This window comes from Psammomys obesus, unplaced genomic scaffold (genome assembly GCF_907164565.1).
Source record: "Psammomys obesus unplaced genomic scaffold, mPsaObe1.curated_primary_1811, whole genome shotgun sequence".
Lineage (NCBI taxonomy): Eukaryota > Metazoa > Chordata > Mammalia > Rodentia > Muridae > Psammomys > Psammomys obesus.
In genome coordinates, this window is record NW_026590946.1 from 7,634 (window position 1) to 32,158 (window position 24,525).

The window sequence follows — 24,525 nt, forward strand, 5'->3', positions numbered from 1 at the left end:
AGACACCAAGGAGGCCAGCGGAGGCCCCTGAAGACTGCCCTGTGTCCGGCAGCAGGGCGCGGCCAGGCGGCTGCCTCCAAGTGTGCTCAGGGTCCCGCTTGGACATTCACTACCCCTAGCTCTACCTCCAACTCTCAGAGACCACGTGGAAGGGCAAACCTGGACCGCACCCCAAGGGGCCTCAGAGGGCGGCCAGGCTCCGGGCTCCCACACACTCAGCAGTGGCCTCAGTGTGCTTACTCAGGGGGCTCGTCCCTGGGCTGACTGCAGGTGAGGGGTGGGGGGACCTCTGGGCTGCAAACACAGAAAAGACACAAGCTTGACCAAGGCCATGGCTCCTCCCACGGGTGCACAGGTTTGGAAGCAAAGTCTGGCTTTATTCCAGGGACACACACTGCAGCCCCAGGCTGCCAGGGTGCTCGGGGGACTCTGGCATGTACACTGGCTCACGTGTGCTGCCTGCGGTGTCTTAGCGCCTCCGTGGGCGTGAACAGGAAGTCCTCTCCACACACCTGGCAGTGGTAGGGCCTCTGCAGGGCTGTCGTCTTGGGCTTCGGGGCAGGAGCAGCCTCCTCAGACCCTGTGGAGGAAAGGGGTGGCCTCAGCTCCCGCCCAGCCCTGGGGCCTGTGAGCACAGCTGGGGCACACAGTCTCCCCTGTGGTGCACTGTGGCTCTGTGGCCAAAGTGACAGCAGCACGCTAAGGCAGAAGTGGCTGCGCAGTAAAGAAAACACAGCACCCACTGAAGAGAAAAACATGACAGGGAAAGAGCTGGCCCTCTAGGTCCTCCTTCCTCCAACCACACTTCAAGGATAGTGTGTGGGCCCAGCCAGGGCCAGGGGCTTCGGCTGTGGGTCCCCAGATTCCAGCAAGCAGATACAGGAAATAATGTGTGATGGACAGAGGCTACAAACATCATGCTTGGCACAGGACACACACACACTTGCCTGGACCGTCCCTTGGTGCCTCAGGGCAGGTGTTCTCGTGAGCAATGCGCTCCAGGGGTGTGAAGGGCATGTGCAGGCCGCAGTGTGGGCAGGTCCAGAAGGAGCGCAGGCAGTCACTGTACAGGTCGGCGTCACTCTGCGACGGGGCAAAGGGGTCAGGACCCAGGCTTCACCAGGGGTCAGGACCCAGGCTTCACCAGGGGTCAGGACCCAGGCTTCACCAGCTGGGGCCTGCCAGCCCCTTCAGGGCTGCAGCCTAGTCTCTAGCCTAAGTGGGACTGTGGGGGCCGGGTGGGCCTGGAGCTGCCAATACCAATGGCCAGAGCAGGAGGCGTCAGGCAGGAAGTGGCCACACTCACCATGAGGCAGTTGTAGGTGAGAAAATCAGAGACAGCGTAGCCCCCCTTGGTGGGGTGTGGGGTCAGGGTAGAATTTCCAAAGAGGCCGGGCAGACTAGGGGCGGTCGTGATGGTCTGGGGTCCCACGTAGAGATTCTGGGCTTCTAGGCCAGTGAGCCGTCGAAGGCTGTAGGGAACCTACAGAAGGGAGACCAGAGACAGAGCCGGGGTGGGCATCCCCAGAGCCTAGAGCCCTCCCTTGGACTTGGTGGGCATGGAGCTACCCGCCTAAGCCCCTTTCGACTTGCTTTCAGGCCTTTGAGGCCCACTGGCCCCTCCCAAGGCCCTCCCTCTGTACCACCTCTGCACCGTCATGATGGTGAGGTCACAGCCCTTCCTGCAAGAGGTCTTGGGCTTGACCCCCGTTCCACAAGGGCCTGTCCTCACTCCGCTGACGTCAGCCCAGACTCATCCCTCTTCCCGGGCTCCCAAGGAGTGCAGCTGCGGTCCACTCTGCCTACATCACCACATCGGTCCTCACAAGGGACACCTGGGCCCTCACGCTCCACGTGTCCTTAGCTCACACATGCACACAGAAGAGGCACCTATCACCTGCTCAGTGAGTGGCACAGGTGGCCCTGGCAGCATGGCCCCGGAGCCAAATGCTAGTGCCTCCCTTTACCATCCACCGAGCTCGTTGAACTGAAAATCCTCACTTGAACCCCCACTAAGGGACACCCCTTCTGGCCACTAGGTACCTTGGCTGCCATGAAGCGCAGCAGCTCCTGGCTCAAAGCGGCCACCTCCTGGGGGCCAACTGCTGGAGGCTCCACCTCTTCTTCCTGCAATAGCTTCTGTCTCTGGGCCTGGTGGGCCAGCTGCCGGTCCAAGGCACTTTCCCAGTGGGCACGGAGCCGCAGGGACGTGGCCAGGAGCCGGATGGCACTCTCACTGTCTGCGAGCTGCAGCTCCAGCCAACCATCGGCCACCAGGCGGGAGCAGTCCTCGTTAGTGTCCATGGAGCGGCCAAACAGCAGGAGGGACTGAAGAGGGCAGAGGGCAGCTCAGGAAGCCATCTCAGAGAGCCACCTGGCTGTGTTTCTGCCTGAACCCAGCTCCTTGTCTAGTGAGGACACGCACCTGCTCATTCCTCACCAGCCCTTCTCCATGACCATCGCTGCATCCGATGACTGCTCCCACTATTCTATCCCATTTACCTACACGCCACCTGTCCATCTGTGTGCCCACCTGTCTACCCTCCACCTGTCCATCTATTTGCCCACCTGTCTACCCTCCACCTGTCCATCTATGTACCCAACTGTCTACCCATCATCCACCTGTCCATCCGTGTGCCCAACTGTCTACCTCCACCTGTCTATCTGTCCATCCAGCTTCAAGTCTGTCCCCCACCTGTCCACCTGCCTATCCGTTCTCCCATCCATACATCCTCCCATCCTCCTCCTTCCCCCAGCCCCATAAGAGCCCTTGACACATAGGCTTCCAGGACATTATACTCTTTAATTTTGTCCAAGTTGAGTGTTGTGTCTCTAGCATGGTCCCAAAGCATGGCTGAGGAGGCCTGAAGGATTGTTGGATGGTTCTGTTTAGTGGCTGGGGGTCACATGATCAAAGGCAGTAGTAAAATGGTGACGTGTGCTTTAATCCCACTCCTTGGGAGGCTGGTTCAGGAAGATGGAGGCTGCAAAGACCCCAGACACAGGCCCATGAGTCTCTGACACCAAGGCAGGGCCAGAAGCACCCGTGTGGTATTCAGTGGTGATATTTGGGGGCAGTCCCACGTAAGGACAGGGCTGGCCGTGGCTGGTGATGGCACCACCAGGCTTAGCAGGTGATGCCCATTTGAGAATCGCCATCCTAAGCAAGCAGTTTACTCCCTTTAGGGGGTGCAGACTGGGATCCCGGCATCACCTCAAATCACCGCCCCACTGGCATCCCTTTCTCCATAGGACCCAGAAGCCCTGGCTGCATTGTTTCCCATAAGCCCCATCTGGCTGACACGGACCCACAGCAATGGTGGCTGGCATGGGGAAAAGGCCTCAGTGGGGGTGATGGGCCAAGCCTCCTGAGGCCACCCTCCCTGTCTCTTTCCTGTCCCTGGGAACAAAACCAGAGGGGTCTGAATAGTGCAGACATCCAACTGACAGGAGGAGCCGCTGGGATAGGTGGCCCTAGAGTTGTGGTCTGCCACTCCCTCTGTGAGGCCCAGGCAGTGACGTAACCTCAACTTCCTCTGTGGAGAGCGAAACACCTAGGCCACAGAGGCAACACTTTCCTCAGCCTCTTCCTGGACGGGGTTTGGCGTCCCACAGCCACCACAGCACAGCCTACCCCAGCCTCCAGCCGTACACTGTGGCACATGCCTGCCCTGGGGCTTTGGCCCATGCTAAGGACACTCCTCTCAGAACCTACACGGTCCCTTCAGGTGTTGGCTCAGGTCAGACCAGACACTGCCCCCCCCCACACACACATCCTGCTGCTGCTCCTCCCCATCCCTATTTTTCCTGATTTTGCTTTAAAAACACACTTTCAAATAACCCAGCCTGGCTTCAAACTCATGAGCCTCCTACTGGGATTCCAGGCACCTGCACTCCTGGCCACCCTTGAAGCAATGATGGAGGCTCCCAGCATTGTGAGCCCAGGAGGGCGGGAGAGGGCGTGACTGCTCGGCGTGCCAGTGGGTGCTTCGGACAGTGCTAGACACCAAACAGTAACCGTGGACTAGTGCCACACCTGAGAACCGCCTCGGACCGTGCCAGCAGCCAGCCAGGGCGGAAGGTGGCTCCAGGCGAGCGGCCAGTCTGAGTCAGGGCAGAGGCCTACCTGGAGGGCGGGGATGCGGACGCAGTTCACCAGGTATGGCTTGTTGGTCTCCAGCAGGGAGACAAAGGCCAGCAGCTGGTGCTTGCAGCTCATTTGGTCCTTGCCATCTGAAAGGCGACAAAAGAGGCAGCTCAGGCCCGCCTAGCCTCCCCACACCGTGACCACCACCCGTCACTCAGGGCCCGTCATCACACAGTGTAACGATTTCGGCTTATTGTAAACACTCTGCCACAGCCTATGAACTTTGGCTACGGCTTGACACTGAGGGACTGCAGTGTCCTGACCCAAATGGTCCTTGATGTTAAATGACATGAAGTCTGGCATGTGCTTTAAAGTGCTCCAGAAAGGGCTGGTGAGGGTGCTGGCTGCCAAGCCTGACACCCTGAGTTCAGGACCCACGTGGGCCCACAGACTGACCTCTGACCTCCACGTGCATGCCCACAAACACACACACCAAGTAAGTAAATGTGAAAAATACTATTTGTGAAAATAGTCACCGGCAGAGACTAGAAAGGAAAAAGCGAACATGCTGCTCAGACGGGGAGGTAAGGAGTGACAAGGCTGGCAGCAGAGCTGCCTGAGGTCACCCGGGCTCATTAGCACCTTTGTACAAATGGAAATTTTCAAAACTGAGAGAAAGAAGCTGAGGACGTAGCTGGGTAGGGCACTTGTCTCGCTTAGGTGGGGTATGGGTTCAACAGCTAGTACCACAAAAAAACAACAGAAAGGGAGGAAGGAAGTGCGACCGGCAGACAGGCTGCCAACCTGGTCCCCATCACTGTGGTTAACAAAGCTGACTCCTCCCCAGACCCTACCAAGCCTAAGCCAGGTCTGTGTCAGGGGCCACATCTTTCTTCACACCTAAGGAGAGTGAGCTGGCTTCTGAGCTTGCAGTCAGGCTGCAGGGGCCCCAGTAGCTCTGCACAAAAAGCTGGGGAGCCCTCCCTCCTCCCTCCGCCAGCTGAGGCTGGCACCAGGATGGTACCACGGCGGTGGGATCCAGGCAGTGGCCCAGAAGCTCCACACGCCCACAGCCACCCACCAACCACGGCACAGCAGACAGGGTGTGAGAAGGAGCCCTGGGGAGTGCCCGAGTGAGGGCCCAAGCCTCACGTGCTGCCAGGGCCACTGTACCTTGGCTCCCTTCGCAGCCTGGGGCCTCCCGGCCCTGCGTGTGCAGTACCTCAGGGCTGTTGGCGAAGACACAGGTGGGGTGCAGCACGGTGCCCTGCTTGGCCTGGGTGTGGAAAAGCTGCAGGGGCCAGAGGCGAGCTGTGGGACGAGGCCTCAGAGCTGTTCCACGGGTACCCAGTCCCCTCTGCTCTCCCACTGGGCCAACATCCTTCCTCCATGACCTCCCTCAGATACCCCCTCATCCTCTGCCCAAGCTCCAGCTCTGGCCCCCACTGGCTAGTGAGAAGAGCGGTCCAAGGACAAAGCCAAGGACAAAACTCTGTCACACTGAGTTCCCCGAACAAAGCAGGTGACAGGCTCGGGGGGGGGGGGGATGTGAGGTGGCACCCCACCTGGTCCGAGTCCTTGCGGCCACTGTTGAAGGCGTCGGGCACAGCCAGCTGCGGGTAGAGGCCCCGCCCCAACACCAGCTTGAGCAGGGCCAGCTGGTCTCGGGTCAGGTCCTGAGTGGAGCTGGCGGCCGCCTGCAGCTGCTCCAGGTTGTGCCGAAGCTTGAACTTCACATCCTGTGTGGAGGAGTCGGTGGTGGCTCGGGGGTCTCCACCCAGGCCCCCACCTTGCTCTGGAGGGCGCTGTGCTAGGATGCATGGTTAGGAGGGCTATGGAAGTCACCCCGGGGGTGGCCGTGCTCCAAGGCCCTCCATACTTCCAGCGCCGGCTGGCCCACCTGGATGTCCACCCTGTCGGCCTGCTGGGACGCGGCGCCCTCGTGCTCCTCGTCGCTGGAGCAGCCGTCCTCCTGCAGCCGCAGCACCTTACGCCTGCGTCCCCCACTCTCCTCGTGCTGCCGCTTCAGCTGGTGCAGGGCCCTGCGTTCCCGGCGCTGCTGCAGCCGACTGTAGCTGTCCCCAGGGGCCACTGCCTGGGCCCCACTCAGCAACCCATGATCCTCCAGCAGCTCCTGACGACAGGAAGGGCACAGGTGAGTGGTCCCTGTGAGTGAGTGGGCTCATGGGCTGCCATGGGGTATCTCCCCCGAGTCAGTGTTCTCCTCAGCAAAGTGAGGGCACCTGGGTGTCCCCTGCAGCGCTGGGGGAGGTGGAGTCAGCTCTTTGCCCCAGCCTTGAGTAGTTAGCCCAGGAACACCTGGTCAGGCACAGATGGGTCACAGGAGGGTCACGGCAGCTGTTCCCAGAACTGCCCGTAGGCTCATTTGAGGGCTAGAGCAGGCCCAGAAGACTCCTCTCCTAGCTGGGCAGTGCCTGGGAAACTGTCAGGAATGCCAAATCGCAAGCCATGCATGACTATGCACACCTGTAATCCTGAGGCATGAGGACCATGGGTTTGGGGCCAGCCTGGGCTACATAAGGCTCTATGAGAAAAAGAGGGACTGGGAGTTTCCGTTCAGTGATAAGGTACTTAGCTGGCATAAACAAGGCCCTGGGTTCAAGAGCAACTACGGCGGAAACATAGCTCTGGAGGCTGCAGACATGGAGAGGGAAAGACCGAGCCCAACTCTTGGGACCCCAGAAAGGTTTCTCAGCCCCACTGGCATGCCTGTCATTAAGGCCACAGTCTACCCCAGGGTCTCCCGTTGCCCCACTCTCCAGACTGGTGGACCACCCCAAAGCTCAAAGTAACTGAGCTTCCTGTAAGCGACAGAGTCCAAGTTCAAGGGGCAGAGCCTCTGCCTGGTCCCCACTCACCTCCAGTGACCAGTTATGAGCGGTCCACACAGACACCCACGAGCCTGTCGCTCAGCAAGTATGTATATTTGCTCCCTGGGACTCACAAAGCTTGTGAGACGGGCACTACTTTCATCTTCCACCTTCCAGGGGAAGCTAAGGCTCAAGGGGGCAGGGGCCGCCCACAACCATGCTGTCAGGACATGGCCAAGTCAGGACGTGCTGCACAGGTCTCCGGCTCTGGAGACCTGTGTACACATGAGACTTTCTGGGCGCTCAGGCCCTGTCTCCCTGCCCCTGTCACATGCCGACTCACCTCCAGACTGTCCTGTCCCATGCATGTTCCACCCCCAGCACTCAGGCCAGCACCATGGGGTTTTTCCATCACGATACCACACAGCCAGGAACCCTCCTCAAGGTGCAAATTTTTGCTGTCCTGCCCATCTTCTGGAATGGGGATGGAGTAGGCCTGGGCCCCAGGAAGTCTGCTCCTCACCTTGAACTGGCGCCGCACGTTGGCCATCTCGTACAGGCGGTGCTCCTCCACACCCCGGCGGCGGCACCACTTGCGAGAGTTCCCTCTCCGCTCGGACTTCACCTGGTTGGGGGGCAGACACCACGGTCAGGGCCCAGCTGGCTGGAGGAGGAAGCCCCAGGAGAGGCTCTGAAGTGGGGTTGGGCGGGGGCTGCTCTCAGGGACTCATGGCCCCATCGCTGTGCCTCCACAGGAATGCCCGGACAGCTCGCTGGGTCCCTGAGGCCTGACTGAACTGTCACTGTTGGGCGCTCAGGAATGGTGGGCTGGGTTTACACTGTCCCCCGAGGAGGCTGGCTCTTCCCTAGAGAGTTTCTACAGGGCTTTGGCAGTCCCTGGCTTCCTGTTGATCCTAGGCTGGACACTGGCTGTCCCTTGGCCCCAGAGCATGAATAGCAGAAACAAGGGATTCCTTGCAGCTTAGAAAGAGCTGCAAGATCCCCTCTTGGGGCACCCAGCCCCGCCTCACCTGCACCCAGGCATTGAAGATGTTGAAGAGCGTGAAGGGGTCACCCTGGTCGCTCTCCAGCGGCCGTCGGGCTGTGGCACAGTCCAGGCTGCTCTGGGCACTGCGGGTGAACGGTGACTGAATGCTGAGGGCGGCAGCGATGGTGAGCACCGGCTCTGCCAGGCTGAACAGGGAGCCCAGGATCAGCATCTTCCCTGTGGGTGGCAGCGGCAGAGCTAAGCCTCAGGAGAGCGACCTCCCTGCTCTGAAGGGTCTGGGCCCCTGCTCACACTTCTTTTTCCTTGCTCCCTAAGAACCTTGGGAGCCAGATGGACAGCATCAAACCTGCAAGCTGCGCTTTGTAATCATATAGCCTTGGGCAAGAGCCTGTTTCCCTATCTCTCCACTGGAGGTAAGCAGAGCTCCCACCTCCTTAAGCCCACGGGGCCCTGTTTAGTGCTGGACACAACTCTGAGCTGTATTCACAATGGCCTCCACCAGCCCTCGGTGGCTGGATTCTTTATCTCTCTGTGACCACAGCTCTCCTCCCTGCACTCAGCCTGCCCTGGTCTGGCCGGTGCTGCCTGTGCCTGCCTGCAGCCTTCATTTAGTTCAAGGACAAGAAGGAGGGAGGAGCAGGAGTGAAAGGAAGGAGGGCTGAGAGGAAGGTGAAGGCAGCAGGCAAGGGCTGGGGAAACCTCTGTGTCCATACATCCGTGCCCCTCAGAGAGGAGCCGGGAATCCCCGGCTCTGGAGACCTGTGTACACATGAGACTTTCTGGGTGCTCAGGCCCTGTCTCCCTACCCCTGTCACATGCCGACTCACCCTCCCTGCGCTCCTTAGTACCTGTCACACATTGCCCCTCGGCAGAGGCCCTGAGGCTGCAGCTGGCTAGTCAGGGCCCAGGCCTGCAGGGGCCCAGCGCTCCTGGGTCTCCACATCCCTATCTGCACCTGTTTTGTGTCTGTGAAACGACAGAGTCATGGGCTTCTTGGGACTGCCCCAAGACCATCTGCGCTTCACTGCGACACAGAGCCAGCCCGCCGTGTGTGCCTCATGCCCTCTGCTCTGGCCCTGCACATGCTTGCTTTACCACGGCTGTCAAGTGGACCGTGGACTCCACCTCGGGAGAGGATGTGAAGCATAGTTGTAGGGCTCCCCTGAAGGTAGCCACTCCACACCCTGGGGCACACCGGAGGCCCATCCTCATCAGGAGCTGAGGAAGTGGGGTGCGACCTGACGCCCCCAGGGCAAAGCACAGCAGACCCCCCAGGAAAGCTCTCTGGCCCCCAGTTCCGATTCCTATACTTTAGCCCCAACTTCCAAACAGACAAAGCCAGCTGCCTGCTTAGCTGCCACAAGCCCCAGAGACCGTGGCAGCCAGCCTCTTAGGGTTGCTCTGCAGGGATAGGAAAGATGACCTTGGCCACGACTTGGGCAGTGGTGTGTGGGTGGCTCTGTGAGGTGGCAAAATGTGGGCTGTGGTGAGGACATCATGAGTCAGAAGAATTGAGGTACAGGAGTGACTCAGAATGAGCAAGAGGAAGAGAAAGTCTGCTTGACACATCCGATGACAAAACAGGGCAATCAGGACACAGCGGGGCCTGGAAGTAGGTGGGTCTACTGTGGAAAGGAGCTGTGTCTGAGAGCCGTGGGCCCTGCTGCTGACCCTCCTCGGGGATGGGGTGGCAAAAGGCCCATCTTTCCAGCAGTTCTTGCTCAGTCAGGCAGCTCCAACTCGCCCTCAGGCATGCGCACTCCCAATGTTAGCGCCTGCAATGGGATATCTGCCCGAAGAGAGTGTGACTGGCACCGAGTCACGGGTCAGACAGAGCTCCTAGGCCCAAACCCTCAAGGCAAATGTCCCTTCTTGGTAATGGCACTCGCTCACGCAATCTGTTCAGACACCGAAGACCTCAACAGTGTGCAGTTAGTGTGCAGAGTGCACAGGCTCCACTCTAGTGACAGTTTTGGAATTTTGGTTTCTTTAATCTCTTTTCATTTTAATCCCAGGCGTGGGGAAAGGGGCTGCTACAGCAGCTGACTATGATTTGCCTCGAGCTCAAGCAGAGGCCTGATTTTGCCAGCTGCAGACAGTTTCTGTGAGTGTGTACCATTTGGAATTCTGGGGACTTTTCAGACGGTAAGTAAATGCCAGGGCCCCGAGAGGAAAGATGGGTTGCTGGTTGACCGCTGGTTGGCTGCAGGTTTGTTAGTAGTCATGCTCAAAGAAGAAACAAGAAGAAGAGGAAGAGGAAGAAGAGGAAGAGGAGGAGGAATCAGATCCTGGTGGTGAAGATCAAACTTACTCCAAGAAGCCTGACACCCCTAAGCAGCAGGAAGTAGTCTAATGATAATGTCACCCCTTCTCACCCCTGACTTTATTCGGGATCTCTTTCCTTTCCTCTCTATCCTTTTCTCTTATTTAGTGTTGGGGTAGAAAGGGAAGAAGAAAACGAGTGGAAGGAGTGGAAGAAAGAAGAACCCACCAAGCAGCTAAGATTGGCTACCCTCTCCTGGGCCCAAACCTAGTCTTTCTGACTTGCCAGGCAGATCTCTTCATTTTCTGCTCACTCTGCCCCCCAGCTGGACACAGAGTTCTCCTTAAACACTCCAGTCTTTCCCCTAAAGCTTCTTACTGACCCAGCTGGAGACAGCCCTGTCCCTGTCTGCCACAGGCCTCTGCTGATGGCAGAGTACCAGCTTGGCCCACCCGCCGCTGGTCCCCTCCCAGACGGTGCTGCTGTGTCCCCTCAGGAGTCGAACTCTGCTCCCGAGCATGTGTGAGCTCCGTGAGGGTGGGGTGTGGCCCTTCACTGTCCCGCTGGTGTCTGGAATACACCTCCCCAGCGTTTGGTGATGGGTGGGGCTCGCTCTATTTCAGGGCACAGGGCAGCTGCTGGAAGCCAGATAGCGTTTACTACGCCGTTCTGACAGTGGGCCTCCAGCGCAGGGCTCTCAACCTGAGTCACTGCCGCTTTGGGGGCTGAGCAAGCCTCTCCCAGGTGCTGCACATCAGACATCCTGCGTAACAGATATTTGCCCTGATTCCTACCAGTGGGGAAATCAGCGTTCTGAAAGAGCAGGGGAGATCATGTTCCGGTTGGGGTCACCGCAGCTCGAGGAGCTGTGTTAAGGGTCGCAGCACTGAGAGGTTGAAAGCCCTGCTCTAGAGGTACAGACAAAGGCTAGAGGCCCCCAGTTACACGTTTTAGGCTTCTTCACTACATACATTTTGATTGGGTGTTTCAAAGTACTAGGCTGGGGTGGCTGGGTGGAGGACAGGCAGCAGGCTGCGGAGGAGATGTGTCTGGTTCTCAGGCACACATAGTACTTGGCAGCACACGCACATGCCGGGGCTCAACACTGACCTGCAGAGCGGCTGTTCCCTGGTTTTTTTCTCTTTGCCTTCTAAAGGTCCCCTGCTCCCCCTACCTCACTGCCCTCTTCCTCTACCAGCCATACATGGCTTCCTCAATCACACCAGAAGGTTCCCACCACAAGGCCTCTGCACTGGCTATTCCTGAAGACTGGCATGCCTTTCTGCCACATCTGTCCAATATGGCAGCCACTAGCCACACATGGCTACTAAGCGCTTGAGATGTGGCTGATCCAAACATGTGTGCTGGAATAAAAAAATGTACACCGGACTTCCAAGACTGGCATGAGAAACAACACACAGGTCATGATAATTTTACACAGACTACATGTCCTAAGCATGTTTTGGATGTGTCTGTTTAAATAAAATGTATTATTAAAACTGGATACTCCCAGCCAGGCGTGATGGCCCACACCTGTAATCCCAGCACTCAGGAAGGCAGAGGCAGGTGGATCTCTGAGCCCGAGGACAGTCTGATCTACAAAGCAAGTCCAGAGCAGCCAAAGCTACACAGAGAAACCCTATCTGGAAAAAACAAAAACAAACTAATAATAACAATAATAATGGATTCCCCAAACCTTCCTTTGCTGAATCTAAAGTTACACATGCTGCTGTGTAACTGGCTCATCCTGGGAACGGACTGTCCATTCCATGCCCATCACTCACACCCTCATATCCACATGATTGTCAGCCTCCCGTGAGGTGAGAGTGGGGCCCTGTCCATCTCCTGCTTTCCCTGTGCCGCCTGTGCCATCAGGCCCCTCTGCACTCCACTCACATTCCTGGTCTGTCACGTCCACCGTGGCATCCCAGCACAAGGCGCTGGACCCTCATGAGTGTGAGAGTGTATGTCCAGGGGAGGCCCAGCCTTGGCTGTGGTCACTCACAGTGAGCAGGTTGTGAGTGCCACTGGAGCGGGTCCTTACCGATCACAACATCCACAGGCAGCTGGGCCAGCAGGGACCCGATGGGCGTGAGCGCCTCCGAGCTGTCCAGGGCCCCCTGGTCTCGGAGATAAAGGATGGCAGTTTCCAGGCTGGCAGGTGGGGGGGGGCTCAATGAAGGGGAAGGTCCGTGGGTCCCCTACGCTCATACTCTTCATCTGAAATGTGAAGCAAATACCCACGTGAGCTGCTGCGGCATGTGGACGATGGGATATAAAATTCATCAAAATGTCTGTAATGTCCTGGTCTGCCTCCCTCCCAAACCTACGGTGGATGAACTGCAATTCCTCAACCCATTAGAGCAACTGGCTTCCGGTGAGCACTCGACCCCCGGGGACAAGGCACACTGCGGCTGGAGTGCCCTTGACACGCTCTCTGGGTTGGGGAAGCTGGGTGGAAGCCTAGCTCTACCAGTTGAGGTACTGCCTGGACCAGCCTGCCACAGCAGAAGACTCCTTGGATTTCTCCTCAGCTGGGCAGGCCGCCTCTGAGGGGACGGTGACCCACTGTGACAATGTGACTGCGCTTTTCTCGCTTGTAGAATAAAGGCTCCCCAGCCACACTGAGGCCCCGGAGGCGAGCCTGTTCTGGGAGAATATAACGAAATACCGCATCTGCAGGCTCATCTTGGCACACAGAACAAGAACCACTGTGCTGGGCAGATGAAAGGAGGCGTGACAAGACAGTTCCGAGGGCCCACCTGGGCCAGCTGGCCGTCCACCAGGACACCTGCCACCTTACCTTCCACCTTGTTCCCTGATGCTGTCAAAAGCGCATCTAATGAGTAAAGCATGTGTCATCCCAATACGAAAGAGGCTGGGGCAGGAGAACTCTGAGTTCGAGGCTAGCCTGTGCTATAGAACGAGATCCTGCCTCAACACACACATATACACATATGCTCTCTCCCACACACACTCTTTCTCACAGTGCTCTCTCTCATATACACACATTCTCTCTCTCTCTCTCACTGAAAAACTGGAAAAGAACATAAGAGAAAGAAAGAAACCAAAAGTGAAGTGTTTGGCTTTTTACTTTAGATTTCCCACACTGCCAGTGTAGCTTTCCCACAGGCCAGTGCTTTCAAGGTTGTATTTTGAGTTCTAGAGACAGGGTCTCTGTGTAGCCCAGGCTGGCCTCAAATTCTACATCCTCCCAACAGCATCCTAGATGCTGGATTCCAGGCGTGTACCATCACCCCAGGGAACCCCTGTCATTTAACTGGCAGGTGGGGAATCACCAGTGGGTCGGATCTGTTGTCACGGTCAAATTCCCTTTCAGAGCTGACTCAGAACGGAGGATGCCACAGTGTGCGCCTGAGGAGGGCCTGCTTCCGTCCCCACACCTGGGCAGACGGGAAGCAAGGCAGCTGTGGGCAGCTCCTCACTTGCTCTCTCCTTTTTCTTCCGGTCTTGGACAGTGAACAGGGGTCTCACACGAGCTAAACCAGTGTTCTGTGTCTGAGCCAGACTGCCAGCTCTCTCCACCCTTCATCGTAAGACAGATCAGCCGGGCCTCGACTCACTGTGGAACCTGAACCTGACCCTTCCACCTCCGGGGCGCTGGGATGACAGCTGTGGCCACCATGCTGGGCTGCACAGTGCAGAGGACGGAGCCAAACACCGTAAGCGCTCCGCTGAGGTGGAGCCTCAGTCCCGACCCACAGCCATGCACCCGCTGCTGCTCAGCCTGTGTGTGCTGGGATGGCGCCTGACACCCAGTCCTGGCCTTCCTAAAGGGGCCGTGGCAGGCTTTATATCAGGGTCCCACACCTGGCTTGTCTCACTCCAGACCCTCCTCCCACAGAGGGCCCATGAAGAGGAGTGGTGTATGCCCGTCATCCCAGCAATCAGGAGGCAAAGGCACGAGGACGGCTGCAACTCAGAGGCCAACCAAGAGCAGCCGGGTGTAGCGGCACACGCCTTTGATCCCAGCACTCGGAAGGCAGAGGCAGGCAGATCTCTGTGAGTTCTAGGACAGCCAGGGCTACAGAACAGAAAAATCTTGCCTCAAACCACCCCCCCCCCCCCCCACTACACACACAAAGGCAAGCCTGGGCTACATTGCAAGTTCCAGAGGAATACACAGAGATCCACTGAGAGAGAGAAGAACAAGAGAGCTCTGTTAGCCATCCACTACTAGGGTCTCTGTCACAGAAACTAAACCAAAAGCTACACCAATCTGGTGTGGCTGGGTGTGCTGGCTCAGGTCTGTAGTCCCAGCACTCAGGGAGGCAGAAGCAGGCGGATAACTGTGAGTTTAAAGCCAGCCAGATCTACAAAGCAAATCCAGAATAGGCAAGGCTACACAGAGAAACCCTATCTTGGAAAAAAGAAAGAGAGAGGGAGAGACACACACAGAGAGAGAAATCTGGTGTCAAAAGCCACTGAGAGGGCTAGACAGATGGCTCTGTGGTTAAGAGCACTGGCTGCTCTTCAAGAGGACCCGGGGTTAAATTCCTAGCACCCGAATGGCAGCTCACAACTGTCTCTAATCCAACACCTTCACACAGACATACATGCAATACACATAAAATAAAAATAAATATTTTTTTTAAAAGCCACTGAGCTCAGCTTCCAGCCAAAGCCCTGGCTGTGGCCTTGGATCTGAAGCGCAGCTCTCAACCTGAGTGTGTTCTGTTGACAGCCCTGACTGGATCAAAACCCCCGCACACTCCTCCCTGGCAGCCGAGGTCAGGAGGCCTCACCTGAAGCACCAGTGCATCCAAAGCCACCCTTCGGATTTCCGGGACTGGGTACGGAGCGAAGGCATCGTAGTCAGACTCAGCGTAGAGGCGGTAGCAGACACCAGGGCCTGTGCGGCCTGCTCGGCCCTTGCGCTGCTCGGCGCTGGCCTGGCTGATCCAGAACTCCTGCAGCCGCTGCAGCTTGGCTTGCGGGTCGTAGCTCATCTCCTTCACCTTCCCTGGGTAGAGAGAAGGCAGGGGCGGGTGCTGAGGAGGGTACCAACTGTGCACAGCAGCACAGAGAAGTGCCGGACGCCCACTCGGCCCTACACGTGCCCACAAGCCCTGAGGGAACATTCTAGGCCTGGCCCCATGCTCCTGTGCTTTCACTTCCAGAGCGTGGCTATAGCGTGTCTGGCATATGAGCACCCCAACCTTTCAGACGTGGGTCTGGTGGGCGGGGCTTCCAGTCACTGGGTTCCTTTGATGTGAAGGGGACAGCAGAGCTTCACCCTTCGTCTGCCCCGTTTGCTTCCTGGTCCTGAGCAGGCTGTCTTGCTGTCACACACTTACACTTGCTACCACAGGCCCACAGTCTCAGGGGTGGCAGGGACAGAAGCCAGGGTACAATGTCTGCAGGAGCGATGAGGTCAGTTAGGTAGGAGGATGGTGGCCATACACGCCCCTTTTTACCTTTTTTTTCTCTGACCTTTGCTCCTTTGGATGGTCAGTCATGCAACACAAGCTGATTAATTAAGCGCCTACTATGTACAGGCACAGGCACAGGCACAGGCATCAGGGAGACAGCTACAGGCAAGGGCCCTGGTCCCCAGGACCCAGTGCACTGCTGCATGGCCTCCACTGTCTGCCACATTCTGCTGCCTCACAGTCAAGAGCACGCCATGTCTAACTACCGGCATTTAGGCAATGTCTTCCTATGATGGGATGTTTTACCTGCCATGCCACCACTAACTGCTATGGCTCCACGTGCCCGCACACCTAAGACAAGCAGGTCACTCCTCCTTGCAGCCTAAGGCCGCTGCCAGCTGCCATTTCCTTCTCATAAAGGTGTGGGTGGCCAGCCCCCACCGGCTGGCTTGATGTAGCTTGGTGTGCTAGGCTGACTTTCCAGTGAAGGGGCCAGTTGAGGACACAGGAAACAGAGCCTTAGATCGAGAATACAATGCCGGTTCTCCACATACCCCCCCCACAGTGAAAGCAGGGGCAGTTACTAGGTGTGAACACTTGCACGAGCCCTGAAACAGGAGGTGAGAGAGAGCTAGGACAAGGGCATCTAGAAAGACAGACCTCAGCGGGGGCAGCAGTAAGCACAGAGGCCCTGGAGCAGCGTGAGCGAGACTGTCCGGGCACGTGAGGTGTTGCCTGGGCTCCACAGCTCAACACCACCTCCTCCCTACGGTGGTCTAGGGCTCCACGGCCACATCCGTGCCCCTCTCACTGTGCCTGTGGTGGTGCACAGACCCAGAGTGCTGCCCTTACCTGAATCCACTACAAAGCGGATGCCATCAATGGTGACCGAGGTCTCGGCAATGTTGGTAGACAGGATGCACTTCCGCACTCCAGCTGGAGCCACATCGAACACCTGGGGCAAGGGAGGAGGTCACGCCGGGAGCTACCTCAGCCCTGACTGGCCAGCTTCCTCAGTGGCCTCCTGGGTGCCTACCTCACCTCTGCATAGCATTTGAGCTACCCAGGCCCCTTCCTCAGCTTCCTGGCCCTGAGCATCCTAAAAATTCCCTGAACTCCTTCACCCCAAGCCCAAGCCCCTTCCCTGGTCCAGGTCATCCATCTCTACCCTACACCCACAAAGCTACTCCCTGGCCTCCAGGTTCCGTTCTGGAGACACTCCAGCTTAATCTCCCTTGAGCTTTCCCAAGACTCCCTGGGATATTCAGGACAAAGCCCATCTCTCCTGACTGCTTCACACTGTCACCAAGACCCCTTTTGCACCAGCCCTTCTCTTGCTGCTTGGGAACAGCTAAGCATGATGGCTAAGAGCGACAGCCATGGCCACATCCAGCCTGCCACATATGTAAATAAAATTTCAGTGTAAATAAAATTTCACTGGAATTCGGTGAGAAAGCCTATGGCCTACAAACCTGAAAGCATCTCCCTCTGGCCTTTCATAGAAAAATCTGCCGACTTCTGCCTAAGATCCCTGGGGCCAAATATCCTGGGTTACAGGCTACTTGGCCATTTGATGGCCATGTAACCCCGTGAAAGCCCACTGACCTGGGACTGGGGGAGACAACCAGTGCTATACATAGCTGCACTTGCTTCTCCTGGCCTGGAGACTCCCACTGCCTGCTTTGCAGGCTGCGCTCAGTACCTTGTCCTGGTCAGCCACGGAGAGGGCGCTGTGCAGCGGCAGCACTACCCAGCGCTGGGTGAGGCTGGCATAGGCCTGGGCAGCATCCAGCACCGTGCTGATCTCGGCCATGCCACTGAGGAAGACAAGGAGGTCCCCCCGCTCCTCGGGGGGGTACTTATTGTCGATGGCCTCCAGCACTCTCAGGAAAGGCCGTGGGTCCAGCTTCTCCGACTTGGACCCTGTCTGCTCTGCCTCCTGCGGCTGGTACACTACCTGTGAGAGAGCCAGGGAGGGAACACGCTGCCACTCTGGAGCATCAATGGGGCAGGAACTGTGGTCTCGTGGGAAGTGGGGGGGGGGGGGGGGCGGCAGCACAACTGGTTGGCAGGTAACTTTTAGAGGAGATAGTGAAATCAAAAAAGCAGCGAGGTGACTCGAAGGCTTCTGGGTACTGGCGGTGTGTTAAGTGGACAGCACATATGCCCTTAGAGAATGGAACACTGCACAGGGAGAAGAGTTGAGCAGTGAGGGCCCCACCCAGGACTTGTTCGGAAACATCCATCCTGGCCTGCAGCACCACAAACTACCAGCAACAATGAAGTCCTACCCAAACACTTGACCACGCAGACAAGAGCACGGCCTCACTACACAATGGCAACATTTGGGCTGTGCCAACAGGGGGAGGAGAATGCCCCTGGTACATACACAGAGGGAGTGATAGGATTAAAGGTCCCCACCACAGACTATCCAGGCCAAAACGTCAGGCCTGCTGCCTGGGAGCCCTGCCCCACAAGACGGGGGTCCCTGAAGGACCGCGTAGAACGGCTGTCTTCCAGCTGCAAGGGCTAGATTTCCTAAAAGAAAAAATGCCTCCCCTAAAGCAGACCCCAATGGCTTGGGATGTTCAGGGACCAGAGCCTTTAACAAGAGAAGGGGCAGTGGGCGGGGCCTCAAGGGAGGGTGGGGCAGTGCTCACCGAGATGGGGAAGAGCCTCCCGGGCACCTGCACCACAGGAGCATGGCTGAAGTAGCTGGAGAAAAGAGCTATGTTGATGGTGGCCGACATGAGGATGACCTTGAGGTCAGGCCGCTGGGGCAGCAGCCGCCGCAGGACACCCAGCAGGAAGTCATTGTGCAGGTGCCGCTCGTGGACCTCATCCACTATCAGGACCTGGTACTGGGGCAGGCTGGGCTCACGCTGGATCTGGCGTAGGAGCAACCCCACCGTCAGAAACACGATCTTGGTGGCTGCTGAGCGTGTGCTTTCAAAGCGAATCTGGTAGCCAACCTGGGGTGGGAGGAAGGGAAGGCTCAGGTCGGGAGAAAGCAGGAGCCGGGGCACAGGAGCTGCTCCCTGTCCACCGTACAAGCCAGCAAAGCCATGCCTGCAGGTGGAACTGGAGCCCTGTGGGCTTGGGGGGGACTCGAAGTTCTGAGAGGCGCACAAGTTCCCCCAGGCACACAAGGCCACCCTGGAGGCTGGATTTCCTCCCCTGGGTGCACAGCACTGTGTGTGGTTATGCCCATGCAGTGTATGGGTGCAGTTCCTGATATCAAGGTAATGGAAAGTAATCCTAACAGTTATGACTCCCCTCATTCCTCTCATGTGACTCATGTCACCCTTATCCCACCGCCTGACTATCCTGATTCCACATGAGGAGGCAAAGCCATTTATCTCGGTGACAGCGGAAATGACACTGATATCGTAACCCTGACTGTACCGCATCTTCCCCATACACACACCCATAACCCCCCAAACACAAACCCATACCTCACACATACACACCCATACCTCACCCACACACACCCATACGCTCACACCCCACAAAGCCCCCATGCACACCCCACCTCATTCTTGATGAGCCCTGGCTCTAAATGCAGAAGTTCTTAAGAGCACTTTGTCTCCACTCATACACACCTTGGTTTTTTAAGACAGGGTTTCTCTGTGTAGCCCTGGCTGTCCTGGAACTCACTTTGTAGACCAGGCTGGCCTCGAACTCAGAGATCTGCCTGCCTCTGCCTCCCGAGTGCTGGGATTACAGGCGAGTGCCACCACTACCCGGCAGGAGTGCCTTTTCATCTCACAAAAGTAGGCAAAATTCTCAAAACAGTGCACCAACCATAGGAAGAACAATGAGGAGGCAAATGGGAGAAAAGGCTGAAGGGATAGGAATCATAAATGCTGCAACAGCAGAAGCTTTTAAATGGTAGAGACAGGATTAGAACTCTGGAGAGTGCCAGGCGTGGTGGGGCATGTCTTTAATCCCAGCACATGGGGGGCAGAGGCAGGCGGATCTCTGTGAGTTCCGTGTCAGGGTGGTCTACAGAGTGAGACCTGTCTCAAAATGAAGTCCAGGAATTCTGGAGGTTAGAGGAAAGCAACAGGCTAGGGATACAGCCCAGAGACAGGGCAACTATTTGGCCTGATTGAGACCCTACCTCCAACCCTCAGCACTCCCACTAAAAAATAAAACAAAATAAAAAAAAGTGCCTTTCATCAGAACTTTCTATCGGCTTGCTAGGATGAGCATTATGGATGCTTTCATCTGCCTGACTGTTAAGGCCCTACGATGGTTGATGCCAGCTGTCTGTCCTTTGGCCCCTGTACAAGCTGATCTACAGATAGACGTTCTGGCAGAATCGTCTCTGAGTCGGTGCCTAAGTGTTGCCTTTTATGCATACTGCCTTGAGGATTGTCAGCTCACCCCCAGTGTCTCACTGGGACACCTGGGACCCTGGTGTGCCGCTCACCTGGGAGCCATACTGACTGAGGCTCTCGAAGCCAACACGCTTGGCCAGCGAGATACAGGCGATTCTCCGGGGCTGAGTGCATGCCACGTGACTGAAGCCGGCAGCCAGTAAGTACTGGGGCACTTGAGTGGACTTGCCACAGCCTGTGTCACCGGCCACCACCACCACCTGGTGCTCCTTGAGCGTCTGCAGGATGCAGTTCCTGTACTGGGCGATGGGGAGCGCTGCCCGCTCGCGCTGCAGTTTGGCGAGTCGCCCAAAAGCTTGCTTCTGCTGGAAGTCTAGATAGTGCAGCAGGGCGCGGCGGAACTCTGACACTCTCTCGGAGGGCAGCCCCCTGACAGGTCCCTGCCGACCTCGAGGGTCTGGGCCGAGGATGGAAAGGTTGATGCGGTAGCGCGGGTCGTAAGTGCGTGGTAGGTCAGCTAGAGCAGGGACAACATGTTTGGGGTGGCCAGGGTCCTTATCCTCCTTCCGGGAGGTCTTGAGGTGCTGAAATCTCTGCAGACGGTCAAAGAAAGCCCAGAACTTCTGGCAGTCCTCTGAACCACGATGGATATAATCCTCATCACGAAAGAATACATCTTCCAAGAGTCTACGAGTCTCTGGACAATTCCAGTCCCATTTCTCTGGGGCTGCTTCTCCCCTGAGAGGCTGATGGTGGTCTCGGTCTCGGTGGTCCCTCCCTTCCCTTGTCCTAGGAGGAGGCATGGTTTCGTTCACAGTGCTGTCACAAAAGTAGTCCCTGTTCTGATCACTTAGACCAAGTAGCCTCACCTACCCCAACCCCAGACACACACATCTCCAGCAAGCAGGAACTGCTTTCTCTTCAAAGAGTGATCTCCCCTTTCCTTGTACAAGATCACTGTATGTGGCAGCGTGGGTAGCCAGGAGCCCAGAGGAGCTGGCACACCAGGCGCTTCATGGCTCCTGCAGTGACCTCCAGAAGGGACAAGAGTTCATCCTGGACTTCCAGGTCCTGGATGCTTCCAGAAGAAAAGAGATGACATCCATTCACTTTTAGAACATCAGTTAAAAGCCTGCCATTCTTCAAGCACTAGAGTAGTGACTGCTACTACTTGTAGGTCACATGGTCAATCAACAAGAGAGTCCTGTAAGAATGAATAACAGAACTAATGAAAGTGGGGAACAGGCTTTTCACCAGGGGTCCACCAGGCTTCACGACGCTGAATGAAGCCCCTTGAAGCTGAATGCAACGTTTCTATGATGCTGAGGATTGGTTTTCCCTCCCTGGCACATGCCATCCTTTGCATGGTGAGTTTCCTTCAGAGAACAGCCCATCACATCCAAATGACTGATGGTTTTGGGCAAACAGCAAAGGCCTGGCCAGCCATGTTATGCATTCATCCCCTTTAACCAGAGATTGGTCTTAGGAATAGACACATGACCCAATCAGGTTCCTACTCTAGAACTTACACACTTGGTTTCCAGGCAAGAGAAGCCTTCTGGTTTGTTTTTGTTGTTGTTGTTTTAATCTGTTCTAACTAGACAAGTTAGATTAAATCTGAACCCATTCAGAGTAGCTCTGGAGCATGAGTCTTTTCTAGATGTGTACCTTGGACAATACCCTGCATACTCAGAAGATGGCCACTGTGAGAAGGATGTGGGTCTCCCTTCTTCTGATAATATCCCTGTCAGCCTTCCATTTTGTGGCTAGGTAAGAAAATGCCTTCTGTCTCCCTGCGGTACTGAGATGAAATCCAAAGAAGTGAGAATCCTGTCTCGCAGTTGAAAAAAATCATAATAAAGCACATATAGTGATATGTACAATTTCCTGGAAGAAAGTTCATCATTCTTCCTTTAAGATTTATCTCATTTTGTGTGTTTTGCCTGAAAGTATGTATGTGTACATTGATGCCTGATGCCATTGGAGGCCAGAAGAGGGTGTCAGATCCCTTAGAACTGGAGTTACAGGCAGTTTGTAGGTGCTGGGAATTGAACCTGGGTCCCACCAATGGGAGACCAGCCCATGTTCTCAACTACTGAGCCATCTTTCGAGCCCCTCATTCTTCCGTCTTAAAAGGGCTTATCAGGACAGTGAAATGGCTCAGTGAATAATGGCATTTGCTACCAAGATTCAAACTCAGCAAGCAGAATTTGACTCTTGGAACCTATATGGGAGGAAAGATCTGACTCCTTCAAGTTTTCCTGTCTTGTATACAAACACACACACATAATTAAAATGTAATAAGGGAGGGGTCCTTATGATTCTAAGAGGATCATGCTTCCTTGATGAAGAACCTGGAGACAGGCAGACCATCAGGTTTGAATCTGACCATTTACCATGAGCAAATAAATTTATTTAAAGTGGTCTTCATCTATAAAGCAATACCCATTAAATATCAAAACACTGGTAAAGAGGCCAGACAGCAACTCAGGTTCAATGCCTTCTGCTTACAATAAGAGATTCCAATACATGGAAAACAATAGAAGCACAGGGGCATCCAATGGGGGGGGGGGGGGGATTACACAAAAAGGCCACAAATCATCTTCTGATGGCATTAGCAATCTCATCAACTCAGCCTTCAGTCTCTCAAGGGGCCCCATGAAAGAGTCCAGAGGTTTGCTTTCTGCTGTCACAGGGATGGGAGCAGACTCAGTCCCCTCCTGGGAACTGTTAGAGCTACATTTGGGTTTCAAGTGAGGAAAAACCTGTGAAAACAGTGGGGTTGATTTCCATGGACACAGCAGATACTGTGCAACACTCCTGAGTAAACACTGAGGCTGAGTGATGACAAGACTTCGGAACTCCTATTCTAGAAAGGAATGAGGACAAGACCTTGAAACGGTACTAGAAGATGGAGTCAGTGATCCTCAGAAGACAGGGACAGAGTAAAGGAGAGGGTTTCATTTAGGAAGCAAAATGCCTACACATGCTAGGCCAGTATCAGCATCCCGTGGCTACCAAGGAGTCTACACCCTCAAACCGTCATTCGACTGGTGTTTTGTTTGACATGAGGTCTCATGTAGTTAAGGCTGACCTTGAATTCTCTACACAGGTAAGGATGACCTCATCATCCAAGTGCTGGGATTGCACCATCGTGTCCAACTCATTCATTTACTTCAGACACTATGGCTTCTGGACACAAACCTGCCATGCAGCCATACTGGAATGAAACTCAGCCTCAGAAGTGATGGGATTACAGGCATGCACCACCACTGACTTCTCTTGGGCTTTATTACCCAGACCTTCCATTTTCTTTATAAATTTGTCTCCAACAATCCCTCAGTTCTTTGGACTAATTCTAGGCTCATGTTCCTTACTGGGTTTGTTTCTCTCTCTCTCTCTCCACCCGTATACCTCAGTCTCTTTCTCAGTCTAGCTTAGAACTGTATCTTACTTCTTTTTCCTCCCAGATGAAGGTGACAAGCATGGGCCACCCAGGCCTTCAGTCTTCATGCTTGTCCAGCATGTAGTTTACTGGGCAATCTTCCCAACCCCTCTATTTCCTCTCTGTTTTCTGTAATCCAACCCTCTCTTCCTCAGGCCTCCCTTTGACTTTCTCCACTTTCTTCATTTTGTTTCAGCTTTTGTTTTGTTTCTTTGCTTTATTTATTTATTTTTGGAGATAACCCTTTCTACATAGTCTGACATTTAACTCACAATTGTCCTGCTTCAGCCTCCTGTGCTCAGATTCCATTCCTGGTTCCTGGCCCTCCATTTATGTCTACAGTTCTCTACTCAATACTTTTATCTCCAAATGATCTCTCTCCTCTCCCTCTCTTTTGGGGAAAGGAGTGGAGACAGGGTGTCTCTGCGTAAAAGCCCTGGCTGTCCTGGAACTCACTCTGTAGATCAGGCCAGCCTCGAACTCCCAGAGCTCCCCCTGACTCTGCCTCCCAAATGCTGGGATTAAAGGCATGGGCCCCTATGCCGGTTTTTTTTTTTTTTTTATTACTACTAAGGTATTTTTTGTCTATGTAGTCTCAATCATGAACGTACACACATACGTTCACTTTCTCACAACATCAAAAAAATACTATTCCCACTATTTTGCTAAGCTAAATAAGCAGTGCGAGGAATGTGAATTTGGGGTGCCATGTCTTCCTTTCATTGCTTTTCAGCACGACTCTCCACACCTCCAACTTCTAGGGTGCTGTTTCAACTCCATCTTTTCATTAAGTGTGGGTCTCACCACCATCCAGGCTTCCTTATGAGCCTCTCCTGGAGGTACCCCATCACCCCGGGCCCCGTTTTCTCTGTTCCCGGACTCTCGGTCCTTCCATGTCGCCACTTATTTCCGGGATGCTTGGCCCTCTAAGCTTCTCACTCGGAACCGCTCACCCCCAGAGCTCCCTGGGTCCTGGCATATTCCTTCACTACAGAGAGGGTCTCCTAACTCTTCGGCTCGCTCGTCACCGGCCGCAACCTTGCCCCGCAGCAAGCACCCCGGCCACGCGGGCGGCCCGCACGCACGCCCCGCCCCTTACCTCAGAAACAGCCGCGGACGCCCCAACTTCCGGTCCCGAGTCATCTGCGCCTGCG

General features: G+C 55.6%; 1 protein-coding gene across 1 annotated transcript; it reads right to left on the bottom strand.

Moving 5' to 3' along the window:
- Positions 1-356: 356 nt before the first annotated feature.
- Positions 357-24,525, bottom strand: Dhx34 (DExH-box helicase 34). The gene is given in 18 exon segments (XM_055609489.1): positions 357-580; positions 948-1,083; positions 1,307-1,483; positions 2,044-2,328; positions 4,127-4,233; positions 5,261-5,378; positions 5,653-5,826; positions 5,988-6,221; positions 7,442-7,543; positions 7,950-8,143; positions 12,235-12,361; positions 12,363-12,410; positions 14,957-15,174; positions 16,436-16,538; positions 17,286-17,540; positions 18,244-18,555; positions 20,019-21,130; positions 24,471-24,525. Coding segments are annotated over 17 exon segments (3,435 nt in total). The 5' UTR covers positions 20,730-21,130; positions 24,471-24,525; the 3' UTR covers positions 357-446.